At 38.3% G+C, this 15,829-nt stretch overlaps 1 protein-coding gene across 1 annotated transcript in view; it reads right to left on the reverse strand.

Annotated features, from left to right (window-relative positions):
- LOC126161913 (tyrosine--tRNA ligase, mitochondrial) overlaps positions 1–15,829 on the reverse strand; it is a 121,895-nt gene that overhangs the window by 38,793 nt on the left and 67,273 nt on the right. Inside the window, exon 7 of the mRNA XM_049918074.1 lies at positions 641–829. Coding sequence (XP_049774031.1) covers positions 641–829 — 189 coding nt within the window. The remainder of the gene's footprint in view (positions 1–640; positions 830–15,829) is intronic.

Consider the following 15,829-nt stretch of genomic DNA (forward strand, 5'->3'; position numbering starts at 1 on the left):
CTGGCTGCGACTGTGATGACAGCGTGTGGCACAGCTGATGATACTCATACTGTGCAAGCAACTGTGACCTCCTTCCTGCGAGCATGCGACTCTCTGCTCTGGTGGTCTGGTGGCAGCTGCTCTCGTGACTCAGGGCACACTGCCCCGTCCCTTGGTCGAACAACAGTCATACTGTATTATGGGATATTGCTCCAGGAGTCAAAGGTTCATGGCACAGTCTGTGATACTGAGACAAGAATATTTTAGTATATGAATGGCTTACTACTTATACGCTCCAGACTAAGTTTGTGTAGGGCTTAAGGCATGTACTCTAAACACTTCTGTGGAGGCAATTGAGGAAAGACTTCTGTTCTTCCACTAGGGAACTGCAGCATCAGCTGTTGCTATGCCACGTCCAGCTGGTTGTGCTTCGCAACGCTGTTCGCTGTGATTGCTTCACAACAATAACACTCTCGCTGCCTGCAGTGGGCTTTGTAGCAATTCAATTCCGCTCTGGCGTACTTTTTGACTGAATACTGTCAATGCACTACAATATTATTCTCTTCGCCAGCATATATTTGTTCAGTCTACATTTCAAAATGTTTACTACTCTGAATGCGAAGGTTTTCTAAATGAGTAATATGAAATTACATCCACTTACCTTCAGTAGAAAAGCAGCCAGCTTCTAATGCTAACTGATAAATTGTCATGCCTGGTTTCAGCAAAAGTTCACACATTCTTGCTTCTTTAAAAACCTGTGTAATATCTTCTGCAGACATCTTACTAATAGCATCCACTCCCTTGTCATAGAGAGCAGTAGTTGTCTGTAAAGCTGAGGAAAGACCACTTTCTGCAACAGAGATAAACATTTGCTTCATTGTATTTATGTAAAAATTTGTTCCGTAACTGCCAGAGACCATCCAGAGAGGAATCACAAAATAATTAGAAGATACAGTCTTCAGCGTGCATAGTTTAGAACAGCCAAAGCAATGTAGCTATTGCTGATGAAGTGTACAGCAACCAAAAAATAAAGTAAACAAATAAAAATAAAACATATTGAGAAATGTATCAGATGACCAATTTACATTGAAAGAGGAACAGATCGTATGGGTTGACATTCTGGAAAGTGGGTTAATATACCAAAATGACCTGAATATAAATCCCATTTATTCTCCAGAAACTCAGCCTTGTAAAATTATGGTGCAGCTTTTCTGTGTGACACAACGAATACCATCATGTTTTTGCATTATAGAAACTTCAATTGTAGAGCTCGTTCCTTAGCTTGAAATGAAAAAACAAACTTTTTAATTTCTTGTATTTATAGTCCAAATTTCAGACTCACAGTTATTCTAATACTTGACATTGTCAGCTAGAAAGTGATCATGAATTAAATGTAAAGAAAACTTCAGGTATGAAGTTTTTATTGCCTTGATTGCCTGTATGTACACTGCATTACTAGTTTTGCCAGGGCTAAGCTACCATCTTCAGATCTCTAAGGTTACAAAAAATTATAAAAATGTTGTAGCTGTAATTGTACATTAACCATTTTATGTAAGTTCTTTTTTACATACTCTCAGTGCACAGGCTATGAAATAATGCAGTGCGATGAATTGCACATTTGTTTTTGTACTATCGTAACAGACTGTGATATAAAAAATATAAAATCACCTTTACATAAGTAATTACAGTAAATGTATAAATTCCTAAAATAACATTACCTCATGATAAAAAGAGAGTTATGTGGTATCACGTACCAATAGCAAGGGCATCTTGAAGTCAGCAATGGAATTGGAAGTTTCTATCTGGCGTTGATAGCAGTCATGCAGAATTCAGTGGACCCATGGAGGACACCTGCTGAGCCTCCAGTGGCTCAATGCCATGAGTGCCCTCTGATTACCACAATATAGGATGGCCAGTGTTAGCCAGACAGCACACTTGCCCTCGTAGCCTCTTTGCTGTGACACCATCGTTTCTCCTTAGTTTGGAGATCCTCTTTCTTGTTGACACTGAGAGCTGGATTCTATTTCTTGCTGCATTATCTGTAAAGAGTCTTTGTTCACTCGGAGAACCCCAAGTTAAGTAAATCTTCTGTTTACTGTGTTAACTTGTTCGTTACTCATTTCAGCTCCCACCACTCTGTAGCCTGCCTCTCCTTACCATTGTGTATGAAGTTGTACACAACAAGTAAAACATTAAAAAATATAAATGCGTCCTCAAGGCAATACAGAGTCATACAGGTATGGCACATCAAGAAGTGTTGCACATGACTGAGTTGACAGCCTGTACCAGTGTGCTGACAAAATAATACAGAAGAATACCCCCATATGGTAGCAGTCTAATGAATAACAACATGTATTTTCTAGTTTTGTTTTTAAGAATATACTGGGTGAGTCGCGTAAGATGTAACACCCCCTTTATTCCGGGGGTGATTGCACGTATCGGCATGCAGTTTTTGGCAAATCATAGCGGACTATGGGGCACATATGTTGGTACATGCACAATAATCACAACGTTTATATTGTCCGAGATAATGAGGCAAGTACATATTTTTTAAATGGGACGCTATACTTTTTTTACCATCATTCGATCGCTCTGGAAAAAGACACGTATAGTGATGTAATGCATGTTGCTGTTGTGATTCAAACTTTACTTAAAAGAGGGCGGATGAGGATTTACCTACATAGCGTAGGCCGTGCATGCTGCATATAGAGCACGGCAACTCAGCCTGTGGATCGCGCGAGGCGTGTTTACGGTCTGCAGCTGCTTCCGACCGCCTCGACCTTCAATCGTACAATATTTCCCAGCGTCTTTTAAGCGAAGTTTGTATCACAATAGCAACATGCGTTACATCACTATACGCGTCTTTTCCAGAGCGTTCGAATGATGGTAAAAAAAGTATAGCGTCCCATTCAAAAAACATGTACTTGCCTCATTATCTCGGTCAATACAAACATTGTGATTATTGTGCATGTACCAAAGTATGTGCCTCATAGTTGACTATGATTCGCCAAACACCGCTTGTCGATGCGTGCAATCACCAACGGAATAATGTGGGTGTGATGTCTTATGCGACTCACCCTTTATGTGGACATATGAGAGAATACAATGTGAGTTACTTAAAATGGAAAATAGTACAATGCCAGTCATTTAAAATGGAAAATAGAATAAGTAATAATATTTTTTCTATCTTTAGGTAGGAAAAAAACATTTGTTAAAGGCTGAATGAATGGCATCAAGTGGGACACAATATAGATAACAGTATGAGAATCGTTCACTTTATTGGACTAAGGCATATTGCCTACTTTTCCTATCTATATTTATTTAGTTTCCATAACAGATAGCTGAATTACACGATATATAACTCTTTCGAATATTATGCTTTTATCATTGTCTTGATAATGCTTTACTGTTTCTCACTAAAACGTCAGACACTGTATCAGATTGTTTTATAGAGACCCACTGTCGTAAGTGCCTGTCTCTTGGTAAGTCCACAAAAAATTGTACTCTATGTCGGACAATGCCCTGATGTCTACCAAGATACTGATGATATTTTTGTGGTTTTGTCGTAACTCTGGGATAACAACATATATTGTACGTTACTAGTTCCGTACCTTCCATCCTTCTAAATGGTTCAAATGGCTCTGAGCACTATGGGACTTAACATCTGTGGTCATCAGTCCCCTAGAACTTAGAACTACTTAAACCTAACTAACCTAAGGACATCACACAACACCCAGTCATCACGAGGCAGAGAAAATCCCTGACCCCGCCGGGAATCGAACCCGGGCGTGGGGCCATCCTTCTCACTTGTAATTCTGTGTATCCCTATATACTTACCCTATGTATTTCCCTATAAAGCCAGCAAATGTCATGGTATCTCTCTGTAAATTATTATAGTATCACATCTTGATAATCACACTGTTCAGTTGTTACTTATCCATCAAGTGACATTGTAGTTATTGATAAACAAAATTTTACCAACTGAAATTTATCTTCTATTATTTCCTTGCTCCAGACCTCATATTATTACGATGGCATAAGAAAATGTATATGTGAGCACTCACTGTGAAATACGTAATTGTCAACTTTAAATCCACAATCTAGACCTATGGTTACGGCATGTCCTTCTTATACGTATACACCATTTATTCTCATAAGCCAAGATGCTATCACTTTTATTCCATGTTTTGTGTATTGATGTATACATTACAATTAAGCAAGTATGTACTATGTAACTGGAAATTTCAATATGACATCTACTGTGAGATGAAAAGTATAATACATGATATTACAATTTGTAAAAGGAGACAGTCTGTCATAGTCCTATAAAGTGAACGATTCTCATACTGCTATTTATATTGTGTCACAATTGACATTCTTCATTCAGTCTTTAACAAATGTTTAATGTTACTTGCATTATTGGAAATAATTTTTTGGTCTAAAAAGACTGACCTATTGTATTTTCCTTTTTAGATAACTGACATTGTACTATTTTCCAAATGATTCACATTGTATTCTCTCATATATTGATACATGCACATAAAAAAATAAATAAATAAAAAATAAAAATAAAATAAAAATAAAAAAAACCCTGGAAAACGTGTTATTATTCATGAGACTGCTGCCATCTGGTGGTACTCCTCTGTATAATTCTGTTAGCCCAACTGCTATCTGGCAGTATGTAGCTGGCTGCCAACTCAGACACATGCGACACTTCTTGATATGCCACACCTGTAGGATTCTGTATCACCATGAGGACACAGTTACATTTTTTAATGTTTTATGCTCTTTTCATCCTGAGGTAATGTTATCATAGGCAGATCACTGTAGTAATTTACGAAAAGGTAATTCTATATTTCTTAATTTCAAATTCACAGCTCATTACAATGGTACAAATACACACATGCAGTTTATCGCACAGCTTGATTTCATAACCAGTGCACTGGGGTATGTCAAAAAGAACTTACATAAAAGCATTAGTTTACGGTTACAACTAAAACAGTGTAATAGTTTTGTAATTTTTGTAACCTTGCAGATCTGAAGATGGCAGCTTAGTCCTGCTGAAACTAGCCATCCAGTGTACCTATATGCAATTAAAGCAACATAAACTTTATATCAGAAGCCTTCTTTCCACAGATATTCATTATGCGAGAGACCGTCTAATAGAGAAGCTGGCAAAAGCTATGGCTTAGTCAAATCGAATGTGCTGTGTTGGATCACTTTGGAGAGAGAATAAGTTGCAAACTGCCAATTTATGCAGGATGTACCATAGAGGGCCAAAAGCTTGGAAGTATTCTAAATTTGAAGTTAGGGTTCCTTCCGTTGTATAAAATAACAGGAAAGATGAAATACCTGTCTTTCAATAAATAATCCAATTGGGGATCTTCAAAAGTGTGAAGTCCTTAAACATACCTCAGACGGAAGTCTGTATAATCACTAGTTAGTGCTACAGGTTTATGCATAGAAATGGTGTGCCGTGCTTTCGGTTTATGCATAGCAGTGGTGTGTTGTGCTTTAGGTTTATGCATAGAAGTGGTGTGTCTATCCAACAAAGTACTTCACTAGGCTGCCTGAAAATTTTACAGAGATATAGATCAATGTCAAATGCATAACCCAAATGCAGTAGGAGCACTTCCACCCTACACACAATGGCAATACTTATGAGACAATCATCTTTTGGAATATGCAGGGTAATATGAACAGGCAGAAGTATCTATTAAGAAAAAGTGGAAATCAATAACAGATAATTTTCATGAAGTTATCACTTTCATGTGTGCCCAGACCTTATGGTTATGGAGGACTGACGGCACTTACCAGTCCCCCGATCATGAAACCTGTACACAGCCAATGAAGGCTTGCCATTTAAAATGACTTGGAGCACATGGGATTTTTAAGCATCCCAACCTAATTGGAGGCAGTTTGTAATGAAGCAGGCTGTATTGGGTCATGTGGAGTACCTGACACAGCAGGTTTCATAGTATGCGATACATGCTAAAATGTGGGTAGTGTGTAAGGACACTTAGTGAATATGGTCACTTAGTGCAACAGTGTGAAATAGTTGTAATGAAAACGTTAAACTGTGTCACAGACCAATTAATGTACGTTCTTAATCAGGTAAAGTAATGTACAGTTGCAATAAGTCATTATCACTGTGATATGAATTTTGGGGTGTTTTGAAGAGAAAGAACAAGTTCTGGAATCAGTGTTAATAGTGTATAAATGAATATTTTTCAGTCAGTTTTGTAATTATAATTCAATTCATACAATTCATTGTTTACCATAAAACAAATTAAGTATGTTTCTAGAAGATTCAATGGAGAAATTAAGTGCAATGTCAACATATTACGAAAACTAGAGAATATTCGTTTAGACTGGAGACATAACCTGATACAGAAAGAATTTGTATCATAAATAATGTTAGAAGAATTATTCATTAATTTTTTGTATCATGATTTAAAAGATTTTGTGATGTGCATAATTATTCCGTATTTTAGCCTTCAAATGTTGTAAAAAGTCATTTTGAACATTTGAGTTGCAATTTTGATGTTGTAGAAATATTACCAGCTCAGAATTGTTTCATAAAATTGCTTAATTAATTAAACTATATAAAGATATACGAGAATGTTCTGGACTGAATAATAAGAACTTAATTGTTAACTGTATGTATGTTTCAAAATTGCACTTGTAAAAGATCGTTGCATTATCATTGTACTTTTTTAATTTCTACTAAAACTCTGTAATGTCAGTTTTTGCTGGATTAACTTATTGCAATTGTAACATCAAACATGAAATAACATAATAATGTCAAAGAATGTAATTGTTAAAAGATGTATAAATACAGCTTGTCCAAAGCCTGGGAATGCGGTTGGAATACTATCTAGTGTGTTCTGGTTCCTGTTTAGTTGGGACAGTCAGCTGTCGTATACATGTGTGAAAATAAACAAGTATTGTCAACAGTTTAATTGGTGTACGTCTGTTAGTGACTCAAGACTTTCTGTAGCGAAGTTATCACTTAAAAAGAAGAAGAAGAAGATACAATCAGCTCTACTGTGTTAAACCTGAATTGATGGGATGCTACGTTAGATTTGGTGAATGTATGAGAAGTTATGTTACATTTGACATTGGAGCTGTGCTTCTGGCCCTGGTTATGTTTTAAATAGTTTGATGAGCTGTAAAATTACGTTTAAAGTTCCATCAATGGAGCTTCCAGGTCCCCAGAACATGAAACCTGTACCCTGCCAATGAAGGTACACCATTTAGAATGACCTGGGGGTTGTGTGGCTTTTAACCATCCCAATCCATCTTCAGACAGTTCCATCAATGGAGCTTCTAGGTATGACTATCCTGGTGAAGGGAAGAGGGAGCGCTTTATTAAATCCACTTGTACTTCCACCTTCTGACCAGCTAGTATCACAATGAAATGATGAAAGAAAAGCACATGAAACTTGTAAAGATGCACTTAACACATTATCTTAACTGTCACTGAAGAAGGGGGGAGTGGGGGTGGACCACAGCACAGGAACAGAAAAGCCTACACCACAGATGAAATAAAGAAACTTGAGAAAGACCTAACACTATTATTGGAAATAAATCAGTGTTTGATAGCAGAAAAAATGAGCTGAGAATAAAAAACAAATTACAAATTAGTGGTTCATGTGTTAATCACACAGAGAAAGCAATGTCAAAGCCTTCAGTTTTCACACAGTTCTAAATTAATGAGGAAAGCTCCACCAGCTTTTACAAACACAAATGTCTCATCAAATTCAAGAGGTGTGCCCACTGGAGTAAGGAAGATGCAAGCAAAGCCTTGTTTCGTAGTCTTTGTCCATGAAAATTTACATTTATGTAAGAAACATAAGGGGTTTACCATTACAGGGATTTATACTTTAAACAGATGGGTATCTAATTCTTTTCACTCTCGTACTGTCATTTAGCTAATTTGTTGCACCTAATGGATTCATGATTTCCTGTCAGAAAGATGACAGTAATCAATGGAAGGTCACCGAGTAAAACAGAAGTTATATCTGATGTTCCCCAAGGAAATGTTACAGGCCTTCTGTTCCTCTTAATCAGCATAAGTGATTTAAGAGACTATTTGAGCAGGCCTCTTCAACTGTTTGCTCATTATGATGTCATTTACTGTCTATTAATGCCACCAGAAGATTAAAACCAATTGCAAAATGATTCAGATAAGGTATCTGTGCGGCCTGAAAAGTGACAATAACTTCTAAATAATGAAAAGTATAAAGTCATCCACATGAGTATTAGAAGGAATCCGTTAAATTTTGGTTACATGATAAATCAAACAATATGAATGCCATCAATTCAAATAATAACCTAGGGATTACAATTAAGAACAATTTAAATTGGAAGGATCACATAGAAAATGCAGTGGGAATGGCGAACCAAAAACCATGTTTTATTGGCAGAACACTTAGAAGGTGCAACAGATCTACTAAAGAGACTGCCTACACTATGCTTGTCATCCTCTTCTGGAAAACTGCTGTGCGGTAAGGGATCCACACCAGATAGGACACTGAAAAAATTCAAACAAAGGCAGGTCATTTTGTATTTTCACAAAATAGGAGAGAGAGTGTGACAGGTATGATACACGATGCATTAGCTGGGATGGCAAATGCTACAACATTGGCGTTTTTTGTTGAGATGAGATCTTTTCATGAAATTTCAATACCATATTTCTCCTCTGAATGCAAAAACCTCTTGTTGACACCAACCTACATAGGGAGAAACAATCCTAATAAAATAAGAAAAATCTGAGTTTACAAGGAAAGGTTTAAGTGTTCGTTTTTCCCATACACTATTTGAGAACAGCCAGTAGAGAAATAGGATGAAAGTGGTTTGTTGAAATCTCTGCCAGCCAGTTCAGTGTGGATTGCAGAGTAGGCGTGCAGATTAGATAGCATCAAGTTCAAGTGAAGCAGAATAGCTGTTTGTACTGAGCTTTGATGAAACAAATGTGGACAATTATACAGTGTAAGTCATTAACTATTGCCATCTAGAATAACTCCAAAAGTATGGTAGTAGCTGAAAAGTTTGTGGGCCAAAAGCTGCATGGGACAATGGGGGCCATAATATGACATTGGTCTTTTGTTGCTAGGTGGGATCACGTCAGAGATATGGAAGTCAACATTGTTTTTTTAAGTGGGATGCTATAGTTTGGTAGTTATTTTCTGATAGCGGCTATCGAGACAAATCCAATACTGTGTAACAGTAAGGTCTTTGAAGGTCAAAAAGGTGGCATAAATGTCCATTTACAGAAGGTGCTTGAAGTGATGACCATTGATATCAATGCAGTGCTGAAATTTTCTTATCAGGGATTGAGTGGTATTCCTTATCACTTTGGCACTTATCAAAGCACATGCTCTGACAATTCTCTCTTGCATATCTTCAGGTGTAGTTGGAATGTCTTTATAAACAATGTCTTTTATGAATCCCCACAAGAAAAAATCCAGAGGCGTCAAGTCTGGCAAATGAGCTGGCCATGACACATCTCCTACACATCCAATCCAATGATTTGGGAATTTTCTCTGCAACTCATTTCTAGCCATCAGTGAAAAATGTGCTGGACACCCAGCATGTTGATACCACATTCTGTTCCTTGTTCTTAAAGGTATTTCTTCCAATAACAGGCCTAATGTTTCTTGCGCAAATGTGGTGTACTTCCTACCATTACGATTTATTTTGGTGAAATAGGAGCCTATAATTCTGTCCTCCAGAATCCCACACCATACATTCACCAACCACGGTTTTTGGTGTGCAACTTGCTGCAGCCAACATGGATTTTCAGTTGCCCAATAATGCATGTCATGCAAATTAACATTTCCATGGTTCGTGAATGTAGCATCATCAGTAAATAGAATCAAACTAATAAATGTGTCATCCCTCTGAATCTGAAGTTCAGCCCATCGGCAGAATCCAATGCGACGCATACAATCCGTACTAGTTAATTCTTGGTGGAGACTGATATGGTAAGGATGATATTTATGGTGATGCAGAACTTGAACAACAATACTCTGGCTCACCCCAGATCCTCTGCGATTTGATGTGAACTAACACAAGGATCTCGAACCACGGTGGCAAGATTACTAATTTCTGTTTCCTCGTTGGTAGCTTTCCTTTGCTGGATATGTGTCCGATGTGTTAACGATCCAGTTCTCCTCAATTTATCATACACATATTTAAATGTATGACATATAGGGTGAGTATGCTGAGCATATCTGTATAAGTCTCTAGCTCTCACTGAATTTCGTTGGCATTCTCCATAAATGACAAGCAAATCGACTTGTTCTTTGATGGAATACGTCATTCACATTCGCTTGATTCAACGATACTAGTCTTACCTTTCCTATTAGTGTTGTATTGACCTGTCAAATGGTGTTTATATGTCAATGGCACTTTAGATGGATATGCCGTATTCGGTAAATATTTAATATTTGCACAATATATGAGAGAGAAGTGTCACAGCATGTGCTTCAATAAGTGCCGAAGCAATAATTGATAAGGAATACCACTCAATCCATGATAAGAAGATTGCAGCACTGCATTGATACCAATGGTCATCACTTCGAATACCTTTTGTAAATGGACGTTCATGCCACCTTTTTGACCTTCGTTGACCTTTAAAGACCTTACTGTTACAAATCATTGGATTCGTATCGATAGTCGCTATCAGAAAATAAGTACCAAACTATAGCATCCTACTTTTTTTTTTTTTTTTTTTTTAAATGAAGTTGACCTTCACATCTCTAACGCGACCACACCTAGCAACAAAAAAACGATGTCATATTATGGGCCCTGTTGTCCCCAGCAACTTTTGTTCCACAAACTTTTCAACTACTATCATACTTTCAGAGTTATTCTATGTGGCAATAGTTAGTCACTCACCCTGTATATGAACAAGAAACTGGCATCACATTCAGACCACATGGACAGGTACACGTTCATATGGCACATATTTATAGAAAACTAGAAGCAGTCTATAAAAAATTTCTGTTCTAATGTCGGAAGAAAAAGACAGTGTCGATTTCTTCAAGTTAGTCAGTGACACTTTTGGTGTTATGAGTTCAGGAATACCTGTTAACAATGTATCTGAAGTACTTTATTTACACATTGTATATGTGAAAAAATGAGAGTAGGAAATATAAACCTATACTTCCTTTCCAAAGGGGTTACTCACCTCGATAAGGTCATGGCTAGGATGCCTTTCGATATAAAGCATGGTTACAATTTTAACTATGTATTGAACTCAAGTTTCAACTAGAACTGCCTCAAAAATTTGTCTTCCCAAATAAGAGTAGCTGGCAGAGCCTATGACCATCCATTACCAGTGGAATTCCAAAGCTGTTTCTGTATCTTAATTATGAACAGAAGTATTGCAAACATTCAGCATGTTACAACAGAAACTGATGGAAAGTATGTGGCTTCCAAACCATTCATAGAACTGATGCCTGGAACTGAAGATGCTGTCAATAGTAGAAGATGAACAACAAATGAGACACACTGCAGTATATGATTTAACTTCATCATCTTTGATAGCAGTTTCAGCATGTTCTCTAGATCTCTGTTACATCGTGGATATATTGCTTCCAGATGCTTCTCCACCACTTGGACATTCTAATGGCAAGATAATGGATGTCTCAAAAGACACTACAACTTGTTGATAAACTATCTTGTGGTGGCTTAATCATCCCTTCAGATAAGTGGTTTAAACTTGTTCAGCGTTTAGAGGCATTATTTTTAAATTTTGATGGCAGCAGCCCCTGTAAGGACATCACGATGAGAAGTAGCTATTTCTCAAGAGGTCATCACAATGTATGCCAAAACCAGAACCTTCATCTGGCTAAGACACCTCAACACAGCAACAAAGCCACAGCAGCTCCAGAAAACAGCATGCAGCTGAAGAGTTTTGCAGTTCACACTGGATCAAATTAAGGTACTTAATTGTGACCCACTAAACTAGGAACTCTTGAGATTTGTGTATTTCCAGTGTCATCGAAAATTGTATAACACTTAAAAACAGAATGAAGGTGCCAGGTTATGACTCTGTAACAGAAAATGTTGAGTCATATGATATATACATGTCATGAGCTGTCATAATCTACAGTTTCACTCTTTTCATTACAGGAAGACAATGTAAGTTTCAGGGTCATACTACAGTATGTAGTAACATTCAGTCCCTGTTTACATTGGTTCTATTGTAACTACAATTCATTTTGCTTCAGTTTTTGTAAGTTACTGTTAGTTGAAGTGGAACTGTGTCACATCCAAAAATAAGATTAGGTCTCATGCTGCTCACCTATTGACAGTGAAGACATGCAGAAATGTTTGGCCGTTTCCAAATGCACTGGCCCAATCTCCTGTGTGACAGTCTAGTAATTATCCATCTCTTTATAGTCCCTTCCTCTCTGTGTGTTCTTTCTGAGATCAAAATGTGGCCGTCCTGTCAAACTGGTTTGAGCAGGGAAATGGAGTCTCTCTGGTTCCTTCCTTGAATGTTGTGTCATTTGCCACTGCAATTAACAGTGTAATGCCCTTGGTAAGAAGAACAGTGCAATACTCATTATTCTTGGAGGATTTTGTACCTCCTCCAGTACAGAAACTGATATTCACAAACTGCATTTCACCTTTATGAGATTGGAGTAGTGAACAACATGGAAATTCTTTAAACTGAAGGGAAAATCTTCTAGATTATTAGGCCACATCATGTTTCTTCTGTACAATCAACATTTTTACCCCTCTGCTGGGATCTTCTTCTGGATCTTCACCGCCAAACAGCAGTGTCACATTCTCTTATTATAAAAGAGAGTATACGTTCACTAACTCGGAAAAGTGGGGCTATTGTGTAAAATTCCTGTTGCTTCGAAAACATGCTTTAAATTCTTTATAGAGGTCTGTCTCTATGGGTTTCCATGATTCAAGACACATTTACCATTCACCTATGCTGCAAATGATTGAGTGTGAAAGATTTGACTAGGTTTCTCTGTTTCTTACTTATTATCTGGTTCATTGAGTATCATATTTACGAAAGTTGGACAGAAAAGGATCCACAGACACACTCATCATCCTAAAATCTTTAAGTTGCAACACATAGGGAGCAGTTTTTTTTTGAAGCTATTTTGGAATATAGGCAGGATTGTGCATGTAAAGTGTCTGGATTAGCAAATAACATAATGTGTCTGGATTACCAATAACGTAATGTATGAAGAGCACTCACACTACCCACCATGATGGAATGTAACAGGCAAAGCAACTTTAGGCAGATCCTAAGTCACCAAATGTCACGGGGCTACACATCTAAACAAGGTTACAGTCTACATTAATTACCCACATGTAATAACTCATTGGACTCTTGATGCAAATGTCGTTTCAGTCCTTATGAAGGAATGGAACACACTTGTGGGCTGGTTACTGATGGGATGCAAAATTCTTTTGCATTTGATGAGTATATGAGATGTCGAACTCCAGACTATTTTAAAAATATTAATTTACATGTTAAATCAGCCCCAGCAGTATATGGGAACTGACACTGGTGTGTACACACAGAGAGACAAAGTTTACAGGTATAAGGTTTGTGTAGTATCATAGCTTATCAATACTGCCGGATCCAGTGCCTCAACAGTTCCCATGGCTGCTGTGAGCAGCACTTTGAACGTCGTCTCCAATGAAGAACCTCCAGGCTACCAGCAAATAAAGATTGCCAGGACACTGTTTTAAGTGGCAGGCACCTAAGCACTAGTCTTGTAGTTCAAGATTACTTGTAGTTGCTAGTTGGTGCCAAATGTTACACCAAGTTGTTGATAGCTAGCTCTACTAGCAACTATTCAGTGTACTTAGATGCATGCCAATGTTGGGCCTCTGAATACAGCTAGCCACAACTGTCAAAAGTTGTCAACACTAGCACTTCTTCAGCCACAAGTTGACTACTGGGTGGCCCAAAAAGGATGGTCGGATTTGAACTGCGTAGTACCATTGAAAGGTGAGGAGGGGGGACCACTGCCGGCCGTCTGCAAGTCGGCCATTACACCCAGTTTGCCACGAGATGGCGCAGTGGACGGTCGAGCATCGTGTTTTTGCTGTGGAACAGTTTTTCAGAAATGATGAATCGTTTATTACTGTGCAACGATTGTTTCGACAACGTTTTGGTGTAGCGCGTGATGGACCCATTCCAGATCGCAGATCCATATCACGTTGGGTGACTGCATTCCGGACAACAGGGTCTGTCAAAAGTGGTAAATCTACAGGGCGTACACGTACGGCAGTTACTTCACAGAACATTGATGATGTTAGAGCGTCAGTGCTGCAAAGCCCGCGTCGTTCCACTAGGCGTCGTGCTCAAACTTTAGGCCTCAGCCGTAGTTCGTTGCAGCGTATTTTAAGCCGTGAGTTACAGTTTCACCCATACAAAATTATGATCACGCAAAAGCTGTATGATCGTGATTTTGAGCAGCGAAGACGATTTTGTGAATCAATGCTTGACATTTTGTAAGTACTCTAATAATGATGTTGTGCTTCTTATGTCAGATGAAGCCCATTTCCATTTAGACGGCTATGTCAATAAACAAAACTGCCGGTATTGGGCAGCAGATAATCCCAGAGAATTGCACCAAAAGCCTCTTCATAGTGCTAAGGTAACAGTCTGGTGTGGAATTTCAAGATTGGGGATTGTTGGTCCTTATTTTTTTGAGGAGAACAACGCTACAGTCACAGTGAACTCGAAACGTTACGTTAACATGCTACGTAGCTTTTTGGTGCCGAAACTGCGAGAGTTACATGTAAATCGAGATCGAATTTGGTTTCAACAGGACGGGGCCACGGCCCACACAGCCAATGACTCCATGTGTGTTTTAAGGCGGATGTTCCCCCACCACATCATCTCGCGTTTTGGAGATGTCCACTGGCCCGCGAGATCACCTGACCTCTCAGCCTGTGATTTTTTTCTTTGGGGATACCTAAAGTCAAAAGTCTACGTACAGAAGCCCCGAAACTTAATTGATCTGAAGGAGGCAATCAGTGCGGAAATTATGGCAATTCAAGAAGAAACAGTAGTGAAAGTGATGGAAAATTTCGAGGAAAGACTTGTGGAATGCATCACCGAGGAAGGACACCATCTTCCGGAAGTCATTTTCCGTACATGATTTTTTGTGGTTAGTTCTTGTAATTGGGTGCCTGGGAGCATTTAGTTACGTAATTGAATAAAATTAATTTGTAAAACTGATGGAGTTATAGTTATTTAAAATGTGACCATCCTTTTGGGCCACCCTGTACAATATATTTATTTGAAGTGTGCTTGTGTCAACTAATCTTTTGTTTGCCTGTCCAGATTCCTACAGCGAGAGATCCCTTTGGCCACTTTCCACCTATTTATCATCAGCAGTGAATGGATACTACGATGAGAGTGTCCATGTGGTGACTACCAGGTTTAAATTTTTCAGTCCAAAGAAGCAGTCATGACAATCTCATAGATCTCCTAACACAATAAGGGAAAAGATTCTCAAGTATCCTGATCCTTATTTGCAGCAAGTTTTGCAAAAAAATGGTTCAAATGGCTCTAAGCACTATGGGACTTAACATTTGAGGTCATCAGTCCCCTAGACTTAGAACTACTTAAACCTAACCAACCTAAGGACATCACACATACCAATGCCTGAGGCAGGATTTGAACCTGCAACCATAGAAGCCGCGCGGTTCCGGACTGAAGCGCCTAGAACCACTTGACCGCAACGGCTGGCAAGTTCTGCAATCAAGACTCATGTAACAACGCTGTAAACAGTTTTCAATCAGTCAACATTTGTGCTGTAGTGCCTTGCAATAGGTGGCTTCCAAGCTGAGA

Source organism: Schistocerca cancellata, chromosome 2 (genome assembly GCF_023864275.1).
Source record: "Schistocerca cancellata isolate TAMUIC-IGC-003103 chromosome 2, iqSchCanc2.1, whole genome shotgun sequence".
Taxonomy (NCBI): Eukaryota; Metazoa; Arthropoda; class Insecta; order Orthoptera; family Acrididae; genus Schistocerca; species Schistocerca cancellata.